Source organism: Vombatus ursinus, unplaced genomic scaffold (assembly GCF_900497805.2).
Source record: "Vombatus ursinus unplaced genomic scaffold, bare-nosed wombat genome assembly UNPS02015175.1, whole genome shotgun sequence".
Lineage (NCBI taxonomy): Eukaryota > Metazoa > Chordata > Mammalia > Diprotodontia > Vombatidae > Vombatus > Vombatus ursinus.
In genome coordinates, this window is record NW_020954953.1 from 19,960,831 (window position 1) to 19,976,007 (window position 15,177).

The following is a 15,177-nucleotide window of genomic DNA, read 5'->3' on the forward strand; positions in this document are numbered from 1 at the left end:
CAGAAGACCTGGTTTCAAGCCTTACCTTGGACACTATCTCTGTGAATTTGGATAAATCTCCTAAAATGAGATTTGATCTAGATTAGGTATTCTTAATCTTTTTGTTATGAATTAATTTATTAGTCTGATGAAATCTAGACCTTTTCTCAGAATATCTTTTTTAAAAAAATTGTAATTGAAGCAAAAACTGAATTTCACAGCTCGTAACCTTGGAGTCATCCTGGATTTCTCACTGTCTCTCACCAGCCAATCTCTTGCCAAGGCCTGTCGCTTTCACCTTTGTAACATCTCTCCATTATGCTTCCTTCTCTCCTTTAACACTGTCACCACTGTAGCGTAGGCCTTCCTCACCTCACACTTGGATTATTGCAATAGCCTGATGGTGGGTCTGCCTGCCCCGAGTCTCTCCCCACCCCAATCCATCCTCCATCAACCATTAAAGTGATTTTCCAGAAGCACAGGTCAGATCATGTTAGCACTGCCCCCATTCGATATACTCCAGCGGCTCCCTATTGCCTCTAGGATTAAATATGAAATGCTCTGTTTGGCATTCAAACCCCTTCATAGCTAGCCCCCTCCTACCTTTATAGTCTTTACATCTTATTCTATGACACAAACTCTCTGATTCAATGACACTGGCCTCCTAGCTATTCCATGAACAAGACATTCCATCTCAGCTTGGGGCATTTTTTTCTGGCTGTCTCCCATGCCTGGAATTCTGCTCCGACAACTGACCTCCCAGACTTCCTTAAATTCCAAATAAAATCTCGCCTTCCCCAACTCCTCTTAATTCCAGTGCCTTCCTCCTGTTAATTAATTCCTATTTATCCTCTACATAGCTGGCTGACAAACTGACATTCAGCTTTCTAATAATGAGGCTCTCTACACTTACCTAGTCTGGACTCTTGTTAGAGTTCTACTTGAAGTCTTTCTGTCTTGGTAGAACTTGCCAAACCTTGCCATCCCACTGACAAAACCTTAAGAGACCTTACAGACACCTCTATGCCACAATGAAGCATCAGAGGATGTAAAGTCAACATCAACCACTTGCTATCAGTCATTTCAGTTGTGTTCAACTCTTCATGATTCCATTTGGGGTTTTCTTGGCTAAGATACTGGAATGGTTTGCCATTTCCTTCTCCAGTTCATTTGACAGATGAGGAACTGAAGGCAAACAAGGTTAAGTGACTTGCCCAGGGTCACACAGCTAGTAAGTGTCTGGGGTTGGATTTGAACTCAGGAGTCTTCCTGCCTCCAGATTCAGCACTCCATCCATCATACCACCTAGTTTGCCCAACCAAACAGAGAAGAAATTAAATTGTTCTCCAAAAGGAAGTTAAATTCAATAGATTTTAATTTCCTTTGACCATATGGTTTTAGGTTTGTTTATTTTTCTTCAAAAATTAGGTTGGTGTTTTTGGGGGATCTTTATGAAACCAGCCTAGTACCTGGGTCACCATCTTATCCAAAGTAATAGAAATGATTTCATTACTTGGGATAAGGCTCACAATTCACTTGAGGCTAATGAATGCTTTCAATTCAATCTCAACTATATTGACATGTGGCAAGGTAGTTATTTCTTATAATCACACCATTAGCTCTGCTGGTATTTAGCAACACGTTCTACACTCTGTATCCTTATTAAAACCCATTTTGTTCTAGTGATGGACTACTACTTACAGTTTATGTATATGTATGTTACCTATACTATATGACAAGCATATTAATATGTCTCTATAGTATACACACATACATGCCCACATATGAAGCAGGTATGTGGCATAGTAGATAGAATGTTAGACTTTGAGTTAGGAAGTTCCAAGTTCAAATTCTAGCTTAGAAACTTAAAAGCTATGTCCCTGGACAAGTCACCTCTCTCAGCCTGTTTCCTCATATGGAAATCGGGGATAATAGTATTTATCTTGCAGGGTGGTGAGGCTCAAATGAGATAACATTGTAAAGCACTTTGCAAATCTTAAAAGTGCTGTATAAAATGCTATTTTTATTATGTATAGTATAAGGTTGTTTCCAAGGTCTGTTTTCCATTCCCAAATTGTTTAAAGATATTTCTCTCTTTACCCTAAAAATAACCATAGGTCCATGGACAAATTTTTACTCAGCAGCAATAAATAACAAGAATGAATGCAGGGTTCTTGTAAACATTTCCTCATATTTTCTCTGTTGTGTTGTATGCCAGCCCTTATGGGCAATGAAATTCTAAATTTAGAGTTTAACCCCTAACCAACATAAACAATGTCCTTAGTAAAAATTCTCCTTAATGTTGGTTTAGATGTGCAGGGGAAATAACTTGTGTTATCCACCCTTTTAAAAAATTTCTAGCGCTCAGCCTCCATGAAATGGATTGCTTATGGAGAGATAATGTCTGCTCTGTTCCTTTTTAAGTCTGTGAAAAATGTCATCCTGGTTAATAGGGTGATTAAAACTCTTTATGCTCCAGGAGATAAATGTGATTATGTTTGTCATATACTACCCAAGATAAAGACAGCGAGGAAGGCAAACTTGAAATTCCATAACATTTCCCCTCTTCCATATCCAGGAACATTCAGAGCTCAATACACAGATGGTAATCCACATAAAAGAATGAGATTATCTGTTAAACATTTTTCCCTTCCATTAACCAATTTAACAATATGCTTTTGATACAAAAGGAACAGACAAATGACAAAATCTTCTGACATCCAAATTCTGACTGTAGAAAAACACTATTTTATTAGATTATAAGGTTTTCATCTGTATTTTTTTTTTTAGCCTCTAAAAAAAAAAACCTTGCAGTCACCATAGGGAAATAATTACAGTTGTGCATACTCACCTTCCCAACCTCAGTCTTATCTCATTAGGCCTCTGATTCATGACCATTCTTAGAACATTAATAACCTCAAACTTTGTTTTTTAGCATCTTTCATATTTCTGTTCTCTGTTTTGTTTTGGTTTTTTTGGGTGAGGCAATTAGGGTTAAATGACTTGCCCAGAGTCACACAGCTAGTGAGTGTTACGTGTCTGAGGTGGGATTTGAACTCAGGTCTTCCTGACTCCAGGGCCAGTGCTCTATCCTTTGCTCCCTGCTCTGGAAGGTTTTATTTGGTAATATCAACTAGGTCATGCGGTTGATATTTGAAAAAAAAAAAAAAGGAAAGAAATTTTGACAAAAATCTCCCAAGTTCCTAAAAAGGCAGGAATAACCTTTTAATAATAAAAAAATATATATTCTACTGTGTATTCTCATCTCTCCCCCTCTAAAAGAGCACAGTAAAATCACATAGTACAAAAATGTTATATTTAATACAAAAAAGCTATAAAACTCTTGCATGGGCATGGATTCAGAGTGTGGAAAATGTGGTTGGGGATGTGGGGGGACCACTCAATCAGGGGTTGCACCCCTACGTGACGGCATCAGAGTCATTTGGACTGGGAGGGAGTGTGGGAAACGGCTGGTTTTCATTTCTACAGGGATGCAGTCTTGGGGCTGGGTGGAAGTTGAACAAAGGAAGCTTAAAGTGGAGTTGGAGGGTGAATGAACGGACCAGGGCAAATGGTTCTGAGGTTAGGTATAGATTAACACATATGTATCCCAAGCCACATCTGTATCTGTCCCCAAGTGGGGACATAGCCAAATAAGGGCAAAACTAAACAAGAGCCAGGTTGTGGAATTGTGGGGAGTAGGAGATGAAATTAGGAGAGGAGCCTCACAGGGGAAATCAGGCGCTTCGGACAGGCTGTGACCTCTATGGTACCCAGCCAACAGAGAAATGGGAAGGAAATTTGAATGGGAAACAGGGAATAAAAAGATGTGCATCTGTCGACACATGTGCTTTCACATGCGTGCTCTCACCCATGTGGGTCGCCTGGCCTTCCCAGGTCGTTAATAAAGCTTCTACCCGATTCAACAATGCCTTCGTGGAATTGGTGGTAACAGGTACCAAGATGAAGCATGTGATGATGCATAGAAAGCTGGACTACAAAGCAGGAGGACCTGATTCCAACTGTCACCTCTAACATATACTGGCATTACAAATCTAGGGAAATCATTAAACCAGCTCCCTCCGCTGTCCGTCTCCAGCTCCCTAGAAGGAGATGCTGGGCAATCCCCGGTGTCTCCTCTCCCATTCCCTTTCCAGCTTCCTTCTGTGTGCTGCCTTCCCCGATTCGATGGTAAAACTCCTTGCAGGCAGAGGCTTTCTTTCTCTTATATGTTTAATAAATATTTAATATTAAATTCAAAATATTTATTCAATCCAATAAACATTTATTAAGCACCCATTATTTGCTAGGCACTGCGCTAAGTGCTATGGATACAAAAAGAGGCAGAAGACAATCCCTGCTCTGAAGGAGCTTACAAATTACTGGAGGAAACAACACGCGAAGAAAAATAGACAAAACAAGCTATATACGGAATAAATAGGAAATAACTCACGGCGGGAAGGTACTGAAATTAAAGATGGTTGGGGAAAGCTTCCTTTAGGAGGTGGGATTTTATTTGGTACTTAAAGGACGCCAGAGAAGTCAGTAGTTGGAGCTAAGGAGGGAGAGTATTCCAGGCATGGGGGACATTCAGAGAGAATGCCCCAAGCTGTCTGGTTCATGGAATAGCCACAAGGACAGTGTCACTAGCTTCTAATAGTTTGTGTTATGAAATAAGGTGTAAGAAGACTGGAAAGGTAGACCTAGGGGGGTAGGCCATGAAGGCCAACCAGAACCTTTTACATTTGATCCTGGAGGCAACAGACAGCCACTAGAGTTTACTGAATGGAGGCAAGAGCGACATGATCTGACCTGTGCTTCAGGGAAACCACTTTAGTGGCTGATGGAGGATGGACTGGGGTGGGGAGAGACTTGAGGCAGGCAGACCCACCATCAGGCTATTGCAATAATCCAGGTGTGAGGTGAGGAGGGCCTACACTACAGTGGTGGCAGTGTCAGAGGAGAGGAGGCATAATGCAGAGATGTTGCAAAGGTAAAAGTGACAGGCTTTGGCAAGAGAATAAAGAAGGGGTGTGGGCAGTTAGGTGGTGCAGTGGATAAAGCACTGGCCCTACAGTCAGGAGGACCCGAGTTCAAATCCAGCCTCAGACACATAACACTCACTAGCTGTATGACCCTGGGCAAGTCACTTAACCCCAATGCCTAGCAAAAAAAAAAAAAAATTGTGTGTGTGTGTGTAGGAGGAGGAGAACATTAAGGGGAAAGCCAATGATTTCCACTTTGGACGTACTGAGTTTAAGATGTCTACTGGACATCCAGCTTAATATGTCTGAAAGGCAGTTGAGGATTTGAGACTGGGGCAGGAAAGATGGACTTGGAAATCTTTAGTATAAATCTTCAGGGCCACCAGACCACTCTCTAGAACTGCTATATAAGGCGTAGAAGAGCTGGTGATCTTTACTGGCAAAGGAAGTACCCTTCTGGAGAGTTCCCTACACCAGTAGCATCAAACACATGACCTGAAGGCCACATACAGCTCACAACACAACCAAATGTATCCAAAGCAGATTAAAATGTAATTGGGAAATACATAACAAAATAAAAATATAACAAAACATAGATAATGTTAACATGTGGCTTTCTAAGTCAATATGTGGCCCACAGGGATCCTTATGTATGGTTTTATAACCCCCAATTTCTATTTGAGTTTTACCAATGAAATTCCATTATCAATTTTTTTTAAATGGCATGGATTGGTTTAACAATGAAATCACAGTATTTGAGGCACATTTTATTTCTTCTTTTTTCCCCCAGGTGTATTGGACTAACAAACTCCATATCACACTTACTTTGCATGTGGCCATCATCTTCGATCTACTTTATACTAATTTTTAATGTCTTCAATAAAAGCATTAATAAAGTTCATTATGCAGAAGCATTCACAATACATGCTGCATCTACTCTGCCATTTATTTTGCCAATTAACACAAAAAGCATTCCAAGGTTTCTGGGCTGGTTGTCAACAACATTAACAGGTAATACATATTACACAACTTGCATAGCACTGAAGGAGGTACTACAATGGGGTTTACAAAGAATAAAAGATATTCCCTGCACTCAAGGGCTGACACTATAAAAGTTTATTTCAAACCATGGGCACTAAATAATTAATCAACTATTAGTTAATTCCAGCTCTATTCTCTTAGAAAATCATGTCTTCTCCCCCCCTCCCCAAACCCCATTCTGTGGAGGAATTCTGCATGCAAAGTAAAAGAAGAATCTTAAATTCTAGCTGCAGGTGGTTACAGGTACTTTCTGTAGTACGTATATACTACACTTTTTCATATAGACCTGGGTGCACACTAATCCATGTATCAGGGTATGTAATCCTAATGCACACATTAGAAAAAAAAAATCACAAGGACAAAAAAAAGAAAGAAAAAAAATCACTGAATTAGTTTCTGACCTTTGTATTTGTCTTCTTCAATCAAGGCTATAAACCTTTTCCCACCTATGTTATTTAGCTTAAAATGAAAGATGAGTGAGATAAACCTTGAGACTGTACATATATAGTCTTATAAATTTCACTATAATTTCTTTTTAGTCTTAGATTTTTATAATAAACTACATAAGAAACTTAGACACTGATTACGCCTGTTTAATCACAATTCAGCAATATGAGTGTGGCATCACAGTTCAGAGAAAAATGCTAAATTATACACTTGACATTTAATTTTTTATTAGAACTAAAAGGTTTCATAATAACAAATAAATTTCAAATGTACTTTATTAGACCTGATATCTCACTAATTAGAGCTTAAGCAATCATAAAGAAACTTCAAAATTGCTTTTTCAACCAGATGTTGTTTCTCTGGAAAATTTACATATTAAAAATATTTTTTCTTGTTCTTTTTAAAACTTTTAAGTCTCTGATAAATACAGTGATTGCAATTAGGTTCTCCATCAGTTTCTGTAAGAGACCACAGAGGAACAGAGAGTATTTTCTTAATGACAAATTCCTTAGAACTTTATTCACAGAAAATTCATTAGAATTATTACACTAAATATTGAATGTCAGACTTAATACCATGTGAGTTTTTGGTTAAACATATTTGTTAGGCGGGTGGGTTCAACATTATGCTATTTTCACTTTGATGACTGAAGTAAAATTATAATCTAACAGGTAGTGTTCAGGAATCTAGCATCAAATTATCTCACAAATGTATACTTCATACCAGTGACAGCATGACAAAGACAATAAATTACTCTCAAATTATATTAATCTGTTGCTGGTTTTTTATTTCCCTCAAAGGATAAAGACATGTAGAAATATAATGAATGGCCTTTAAGTAGGGCACTGAACGAGTGAACAAAGGGCACAAAGCAAATGAAAAATCATTTCAAACAAATGATCTAATATTACTATGTGCACCAAGTAATTCACCAAGAGGTGAATGTTTGGGCAGCTCAGTCGGCTCTTAACATGCCAAGTACAGACAGATAATCACACAACAACATGGTAGTTTCCTGCAATGAACTCATTTAATTTAAAAGAATGAGCCACTATTATTTCATTATTAGCTAGGGCCATGACAGTCAACTAGCATTTATTAAGTACCTACTACGTGCCAGGCACTTATACTAAGCTCTGGGGATACAAAGAAAGACAAAAAACAGTGCCTGCTCTCAAGGGAACTTATGGTCTAAAAAAATTTTTTTAAGTTATTTTAAAATATTTTTAAATGAACCACCTTTTAATTTTTAGCTTGGTTTTCCCACCTGCTGGTGAGAAGTAACAAAGGTTTATAAAGATTCCTGTTAGAATATTTATCATAAAATTTGGTTTTTCAAGTAAGAACTTGTTTTTAAAGTTTATAGAAATATATCTAACTTTCTATACTAATATATCATCCACAAAGGGAAGTTATTTACTTACTTACAACTAATGTTCTTTAAAACAACCCTCCAAACCTTGGAAAACATGTACCTCTCCCATTTGATTCCATGATAAAGCAAACGCAGAATGACTTTGAATTTTCATAGACTACACTGAAGATGCTGACAGTCATACAGTCCATGTTCCATCAATGATTTGCTCACTTTCCTGAGTAGAAATAAGTTTGATCTTTTTTTCCTTTAAAGAGGATGATTATCTTGGCATTTCCAAGCTACTTTCCCTGTAACAATCACTTCGGAATTCCTTTATGCTCATCTCATTTGGATTTCAGTGCTTCATCCCACTCAACAGATGACGCAGGGTTCTTGGGAATCACTGGAAATATTGATTGCATTTTACTCTGAAAGTCTTTCATCTAAAAGAAGAAAAAAAAATCAGTCATCAAATGTTAAAAGAAGGGGTAAATATCAAAACTATTATAGACTGACACCTTTGCTGACTGGATACAATTGCATTGCGCATGGGTAAAGACCAAAGAGTAACACCTGAATACAAATAAAATCTAGGATCAAATTCTGGTTCTTTTGAAAGAAAAACAGAATTCCTACTTTTCACATTCCAAGTCAATGTTAATCTATGGACCATAAAAACACATAAATCTCCTATACGATTACAACTAGTAAGATGCCTACAATTACTACAAAAATGGTACTTGTTACTGGCTTTCAATTTAAAAGATAATGCTGGGGAGGGTGTTGCTATGTATCTGCAAAATATGTATCTAAATCCTATGGAGTTATGTATGAGTATACTTTATTTAAGAACTGGAATTGTAAAGTAATAAAGCTTTTTTAAACCCTAAAACCAACATAACACAATTTATACCTCTAAATGACTGTTTCCCCTTTCAGTGAAGCCACCTTGGTAGGCTATACACTTATTTCAGTGATGTTTCTTTTGCTCAAAACATTCTGGTAACCAGACTACATCTCTTCTGACTTTGTCTAGCTGTTCTTCCCATCTTTGTCTGATAGTGTCGTTAAAACCTCTGGGGTATATTTTCTAGAATTTCGAGGCTGGATTTTATTTTTGTAAAAAGGCAAAAGTCATTTAAAGCCAAGTCTGACAAATAAGGTAAATGAACAACTGATTAATAACCATTTTTGTTAAAACACACAGCCTAAAGCATTTTTTGGAAAGAAACAAATCTTATTTTGTGTGGTTTAAAAACTTGTTTCAAAGGTAATTCTCTAAGAGGAGGTTTCAGAAACGTTTTCAGCAATGGAAGAATCATTAAGAGAAATTTACAAGGTAATTATTTTCAATGACAAGAATAATGGAAGATCTCAGAATCTTTGATATCTTCTCCAGCCCTCAAACCCACCCCTCTTCTGAAACTCTTTATTTCCATGGAGGGCGTCACCATCCTTCCAGTCTCCCCAGTTTACAAGTCTGGTACTATCCTTATTGCTCACTCTCTCTAACCCCACATATCCACTCAGTTGCCAATACTTGTAGTTTTTAATTCTACAACATCCTGCATCTGACTCCTCTCTAGCCACAGGATAACCATCCTAGTTCCGTCCCTAATCATCCCTCATCTACACTACTGCAATAGTTCAGTAACTGGCCTACTGGGCTTAGGTTTCCCCTCTCCAGCTCATCACACAGTTAACAAAGTGATTTTCCTAAAGTACAGGTCTAAGCATATCACTCTCTTGCTCAATAAGCTAAATATGGCTCCCTATTGCCTCTTGAAATAAAATTCCTGTTTGGCATTTAAAGCATTTCACAATCTGGTCCCAACCTACCTTTCCAGGTATTATATATTATAGCCCTTCCCACATACTCTATGGTTCATCCAAACTGGCCTTCCAGTTGTTCCTCATACATGATGACAGTGACCCTGTGCACTGGCTGTCCCCTGGAACTAAAATGTACTCCTTCCTCACAGTCACCCCTCGGAATTCCTTGGTGGCTTTTTTCAAGACTAAATTCAAGTACTATCTTCAAAACGAAGCCTTTCTTGATCTCCCTAGCTCTTAGAGTTGTCCCTTTTAAAACTTACCTTGTATTTATTTTGAATAAATATTTTGAATGTTTCCCCCATAGAACATAAGCTCCTTGAGAGCAATGAGTATTCCATGCTTGCCTCTGCATCTCCAGAGCCTAGTGCCTAGTATACAGCAGGTGTTTAATAAACGTTTGTTGAATGAAACTTTCATTTGAATGCATAAATGCTGATGTATATTTTTCTTAAGCCCCCAAACCAGTCCCATGTTTATTTTTGTTCTTGCTTCCCAACTTTCTCAGTTTACTAAGGAATATGAAAGTGAATACAAAAGGAATTTGTAAGAATTCAACTCAGATTAGAGTTTCAGAAACTGGAAAAACCTAATAGAAGCAAATAAGGTCAAAAAAAGGGAATATTTAAAAGTAATAAGATCTCAATGAATACTTTCTTTGAAAAAAGAATTAGAAGGTATAAGACATGGCAAACAATGAAATAGATTATATTTTTAACAAATAGGAAAGAATTCATCTATCATGTGGGAAATCATTCCAGAACATGATGTCTATGTATAGTCAGTCCCTTGATTTGTTAAAACAAAAATATCAATTAACATAAAGCTAGAAAAATCAAAATGATTTTTAAAATGGCATAAAATTAAAATAATTCCAACAACTTAGTTAAACAAGTTATTGACAATGGAAGCTGGGAAATAACTGGAGAAAAGGACATCAACACTGACTATAGTAATTTTATATAGAAATTTAACTGATTTAAATCAAATGCAATAACTAGAAAAGACCTAAAGGGCCTAAAAAACTACTTTGTTAGAAAAGACTTAACAAATGAGAAAGGGAGCAACCAAGGACAACATGGATTTACTGGATTTTACTAGATCCAAAACACTGGGTTTTATTAGAAGAAAAATATATTTGTAAAACCTTATGGGGAAGGATAGCGGAAGATTATGAATAGTGTCACCTTGAACAATAAGAAATCAATGAAGGGAAAAACCAACATAAAGAAAGCTTGGTGAGAGACCCAACTAAGCAAAGCCATCTCAGGATAAAACTGGAAGGACAAAAGATGAAAAGATTTTTATAACAAACCTTTTTCACCATCAAAGACAGTCCACCACCACCATCAAAAAACAATTCCAGATGTGCATATAAATGAGGTGGAAATGGCACTTAAGAGAACAAAGATGGGAAGAACAGCTAGACCAAGTCAGAAGAGATGTAGTCTGGAGAAGCAATAATTTTGCAGGAGTTGAGAAATCAATTCTCAGGTTTATGAAACAGATTTAATCCTTCAAAGTCAATTATAAAGCACAAACTCTATGTTCCCATTAACTTCCATTATGAAACTGATGATAGATTTCCATGAGAAAAAAGATCATTTAAAAGTTTAAATAAAATAAAATAACACATGTAAAGCATTTTGCAAACTTTAAAGAATTATGTAAACGTTAGTTATTATTATTATTAAGCTGAAAACTTTTGGTAAGGAAGTGTTTAAGATAGTTGTCAGTCCTAGAGTATATGAGCATTACTCTTCTACCATCACTTAACCTTTTCGACCCTGAGATATCCTCTCAATTTTTAGCTATCCTACTATTTTCTCAGAGTCACAAGAATTTCACTACATGGTTACGAATCCCAACTCTATATACGTAGTCCCCTCCAACTTCCTTTTCTTTTGTCCAACTATTTACAACGTTCAGTAACGCTAGACAGCATTAATACCCGGGGGTTTAACAAATGATGTGTCCACAAAATTCTCTGTGAAAGTTCCTTTAGAAATGTAATTATTAACTTTAAATTAAATTTCTGGTAAACAGTAATAATATCTTTATGTCACAATAAAATCCCATTGAAATGCTGTTGCCAATGGACAAGAATAAATAACATTTGTTGAAGAGTAACAATGGTTCATAAAGATTATCTGATTATGATATTTATCATAAATTAATCTGTAAGCTGACCTGTACATTCATTGATGTAGGGAAATGCCAGTGATGAAATTCTTTCTACAAATGCAGAATGGCAACAGTTCTGCAGTTTAGAAAGCTGCCTGGAGCACTGAGAGGTTATTTAAGGTCAAGTGGCCAGTGGATGTTTAAGGCAGGCCTTGAGCTTGGGCTTTCCTCATTCCAAAGTCAATTCTCCATCCACTATGCCACCCTCTCTCTCCAACATTTTTACAGGGCATTACTTGACTAGAAGTATACTACTGGCCATCTGAACTGTCGACAACACTCAATATAATCACATATTCCATGCATCAACTTTCAGTGAAATCTTTTAAATTACAGAAAATATTTGTTGTTCAGTCATTTCAGTGGCATATGCCTCTTCATAACTTCATTCAAGGTTTTCTTAGCAAGGATACTGGAGTGGTTTTGCCATTTCCCTCTCTAGTTCTAAGGAAACAGAGACAAAGTTAAGTGACTTGCCTGGAGTTACATAAGATTAAGAGTATGAGTTAAGAGTCTAAAGCCAAATTAGAACTCAGAAACATGAGTCTTCCTGAGTCCAGTCCAGCACTCTATCCACTGAGCCAAACAGCTGCCACTGAAAATATACTCATTTGAAAATTCTGAATGGATGCTATTTTGTTTCAAGATGTTGAATAACAGAACCAAAACGTAAACGTAAACTGCATCTTAACTTCCCTATTTTTAAAATCTTCCTGATTACACAGGCTTGCACTTAGGTGTTATCTTCAATTCCTCAACTTGAACTCATTACACATACTGAATCAGTTGCCACAGCTTGATCTGGTGGCTGTTTCCCAACCCTGGAATGCTCTCCCACATTACCTCTATATTCAAAACTCAGCTCAAATGCCACCTTCTACACAAGACCTTTCCTGATGGTGTCCCACCCCACCCCTCTAGTGTCCTTCTGTTGTCTTCCATTTATTCTGTATATATGTAAGGTACCCTTATATGTGTAAATGCTGTCTCCCCCAGTAAAAGGCACAATTTAAATTTGCTCTTCCATCCCTCAATATCTGGCATATAGTAGATGTTTAATAAATGTTTACTGATTTTGAAACTTAAAAATAATAACAAATTTGGCCAATGTAAATTCATTTTAATAATCTCATAGAACACATAACTATAAAATGTCAGGCAGATTAAAGACTTTATTTCATTCAATCAACAATAAACTGCATAAAATAGTGCCACAATGTTGTTTTACTATATTGCAAACGAGATTACCTGGTGTTCTATTCCTAAATGATGCCACAGTGTGACAAGTCTCTGTATCAACAAGTAAGTTACTTCAATTAGACCATCTTCTCCTTACGATATGTCCTTAATCATGGCACGACAGAATATTTTTCTATCTTCACAATGAAATATTATGATAAGCTTCTCCATTCAGCATGGCAAGGTAAATGCTAATTTTCCAGGGAGTACCACTGACAAATGTCAGCTTGATATAGTTTAACTGAGAACTGCCGTTTAGTTTACAATGCACACGCAGAGCCTTTTTGTTTCTGATTAGAAGTTAACACATAAGGTACTCCTGAGATGAAAGATATTTGAACATTCCATATAATCCCAGCTTTCCATTTTCCAAGTTGCCCCTAGCAGCCACCTTTTTATCTAATGATACCCTCTTGAGAATCCTTATTCCCCTCCAAATCACTACCATCTCACATGCAGAAAGCTTAGAATCTATACTAAAGTCAATTGATTTAGAAATAAAAGCTAATGTGTAATGTTCTGAGAAATACAATCCTTGAAAGTAATCATTCAAACAGCCAATTTTTATTATAGTGAGTAACATTACAGCACAATTCAAAAGCAATCTTCTATTACCAATGAAGTAAACTGAGTAATAGGGGTTGATTCTACAGCCCCTACTTAGTGTCAAGTACCCAGGATGACTGGGAATTTTGCCTATCCCAGGGCTTTTGGTAGCAGGGTGTTGCTAAGACCCTGCCCAATGAGAACAATTTGCAACATTCTTTGATTTAACACCTAACATGCACAGTACCCAGAGGCAGTTCTCTAAAGTGATTTCACTAAGTTGAGTTTTATTTTTTAGTTAACCGTAAAATTTAGTGATACTGCTTTTTTCTGCGAAATAAATTACAGTAACTGTTCCACCTCAGTCAGGATTTTTTCTAAAAGCCAATCATACACTTTAGTGTGTTAAATAATCTCTAATAGCTATAGATCACTGTTATTTTCCTATCTTAACCTAATGATTCTACCTCATCTGGCAAAATCAAGAGCACCTAAAAGCAGCTTCCATTTCATAATGTCTTTTTAATGTGCACTGCTGACAGTATGTCACAGGGAGGAAAAAAAAAAAGCTTTAGGATTGCTCCATTATGGAAAGTAGTTGTAAGTCTTGCTTGGATTAAAATGATAAAAATGGAGGGCAGCTAGACGGCGCAGTGAATAGAGCACCAGCACTGGATTCAGGAAGACCTGAGTTCAAATCTGGCCTCAGACACTTGATACTAGCTGTGTGATCCTAGATAAGTCAATATACCTCATTGCCTGGCAAAAATAAACAAATAAAATAAAATTATAAAAATGGCTTTCTTGATCAAGTAAATCTTAGAGTTAAAAGTTTTCAAATATTTGTTTTTTCTAATATTCAACATGTATATTAAGCCAATCTAGATTTCTGGAAGACTTAGTTTTCTATTTTTAGTTCATGTGCCAATTAAAAAATACTTATATTAATTTCTATATGATAATTAAAGTCTCCAAAGAGAAATATTAACTTGTACCTATTCTGATATGTACATACATTATCTTGTCCTCTGAGTATACTTCAACATTTCTATACCCCACACAACTTATGCTTAGTTCAGGAGTATTCATTTTGTGTAAATGAATAGGCATCCTGTTACTCTTATTCCAGCCTTCTTTCTCAGCATTAATGTCACTGACAATTCTGGAGATATCACAAAAAGTGAGCAAAGCTGAGAAAAGACGTCTCGTGAATAATTCACTAAATGTTCATTTTGGACAGCTGTTAAATTTTTATATACAGTAGGGACAGTGTTACTTTTACTCATAATTAAAAACTATGCTTTTGAAATTGAAAAGAGAGGTCATTGGTGTCTTCTGCTAAAATGGAATAAAAACTTTAAATAAGCATAAAAATAAAACCTTTTAAAATATTTAGAATTTCAAATTTAGATTAAGATACTCTGATCACTAATTATAAAAAAAAAAAATGCCACCACCAACAATCACATAAACCCTGAAGGCTAAGTAAATAGTATAGTTAGCATCCAACATTATTACATCACATATGGAAATGCCCCTCTAAAATCTTATTTTAACAGCTCACTT

General features: G+C 36.5%; 1 protein-coding gene across 1 annotated transcript in view; it reads right to left on the reverse strand.

Annotated features, from left to right (window-relative positions):
- Window positions 1-7,648: 7,648 nt before the first annotated feature.
- Window positions 7,649-15,177, reverse strand: part of LOC114031487 (transmembrane protein 242-like) — a 52,419-nt gene continuing 44,890 nt past the window's right edge. The window contains exon 4 of the mRNA XM_027846575.1: window positions 7,649-8,252. Coding sequence (XP_027702376.1) covers window positions 8,154-8,252 — 99 coding nt within the window. The 3' untranslated portion in view covers window positions 7,649-8,153. The remainder of the gene's footprint in view (window positions 8,253-15,177) is intronic.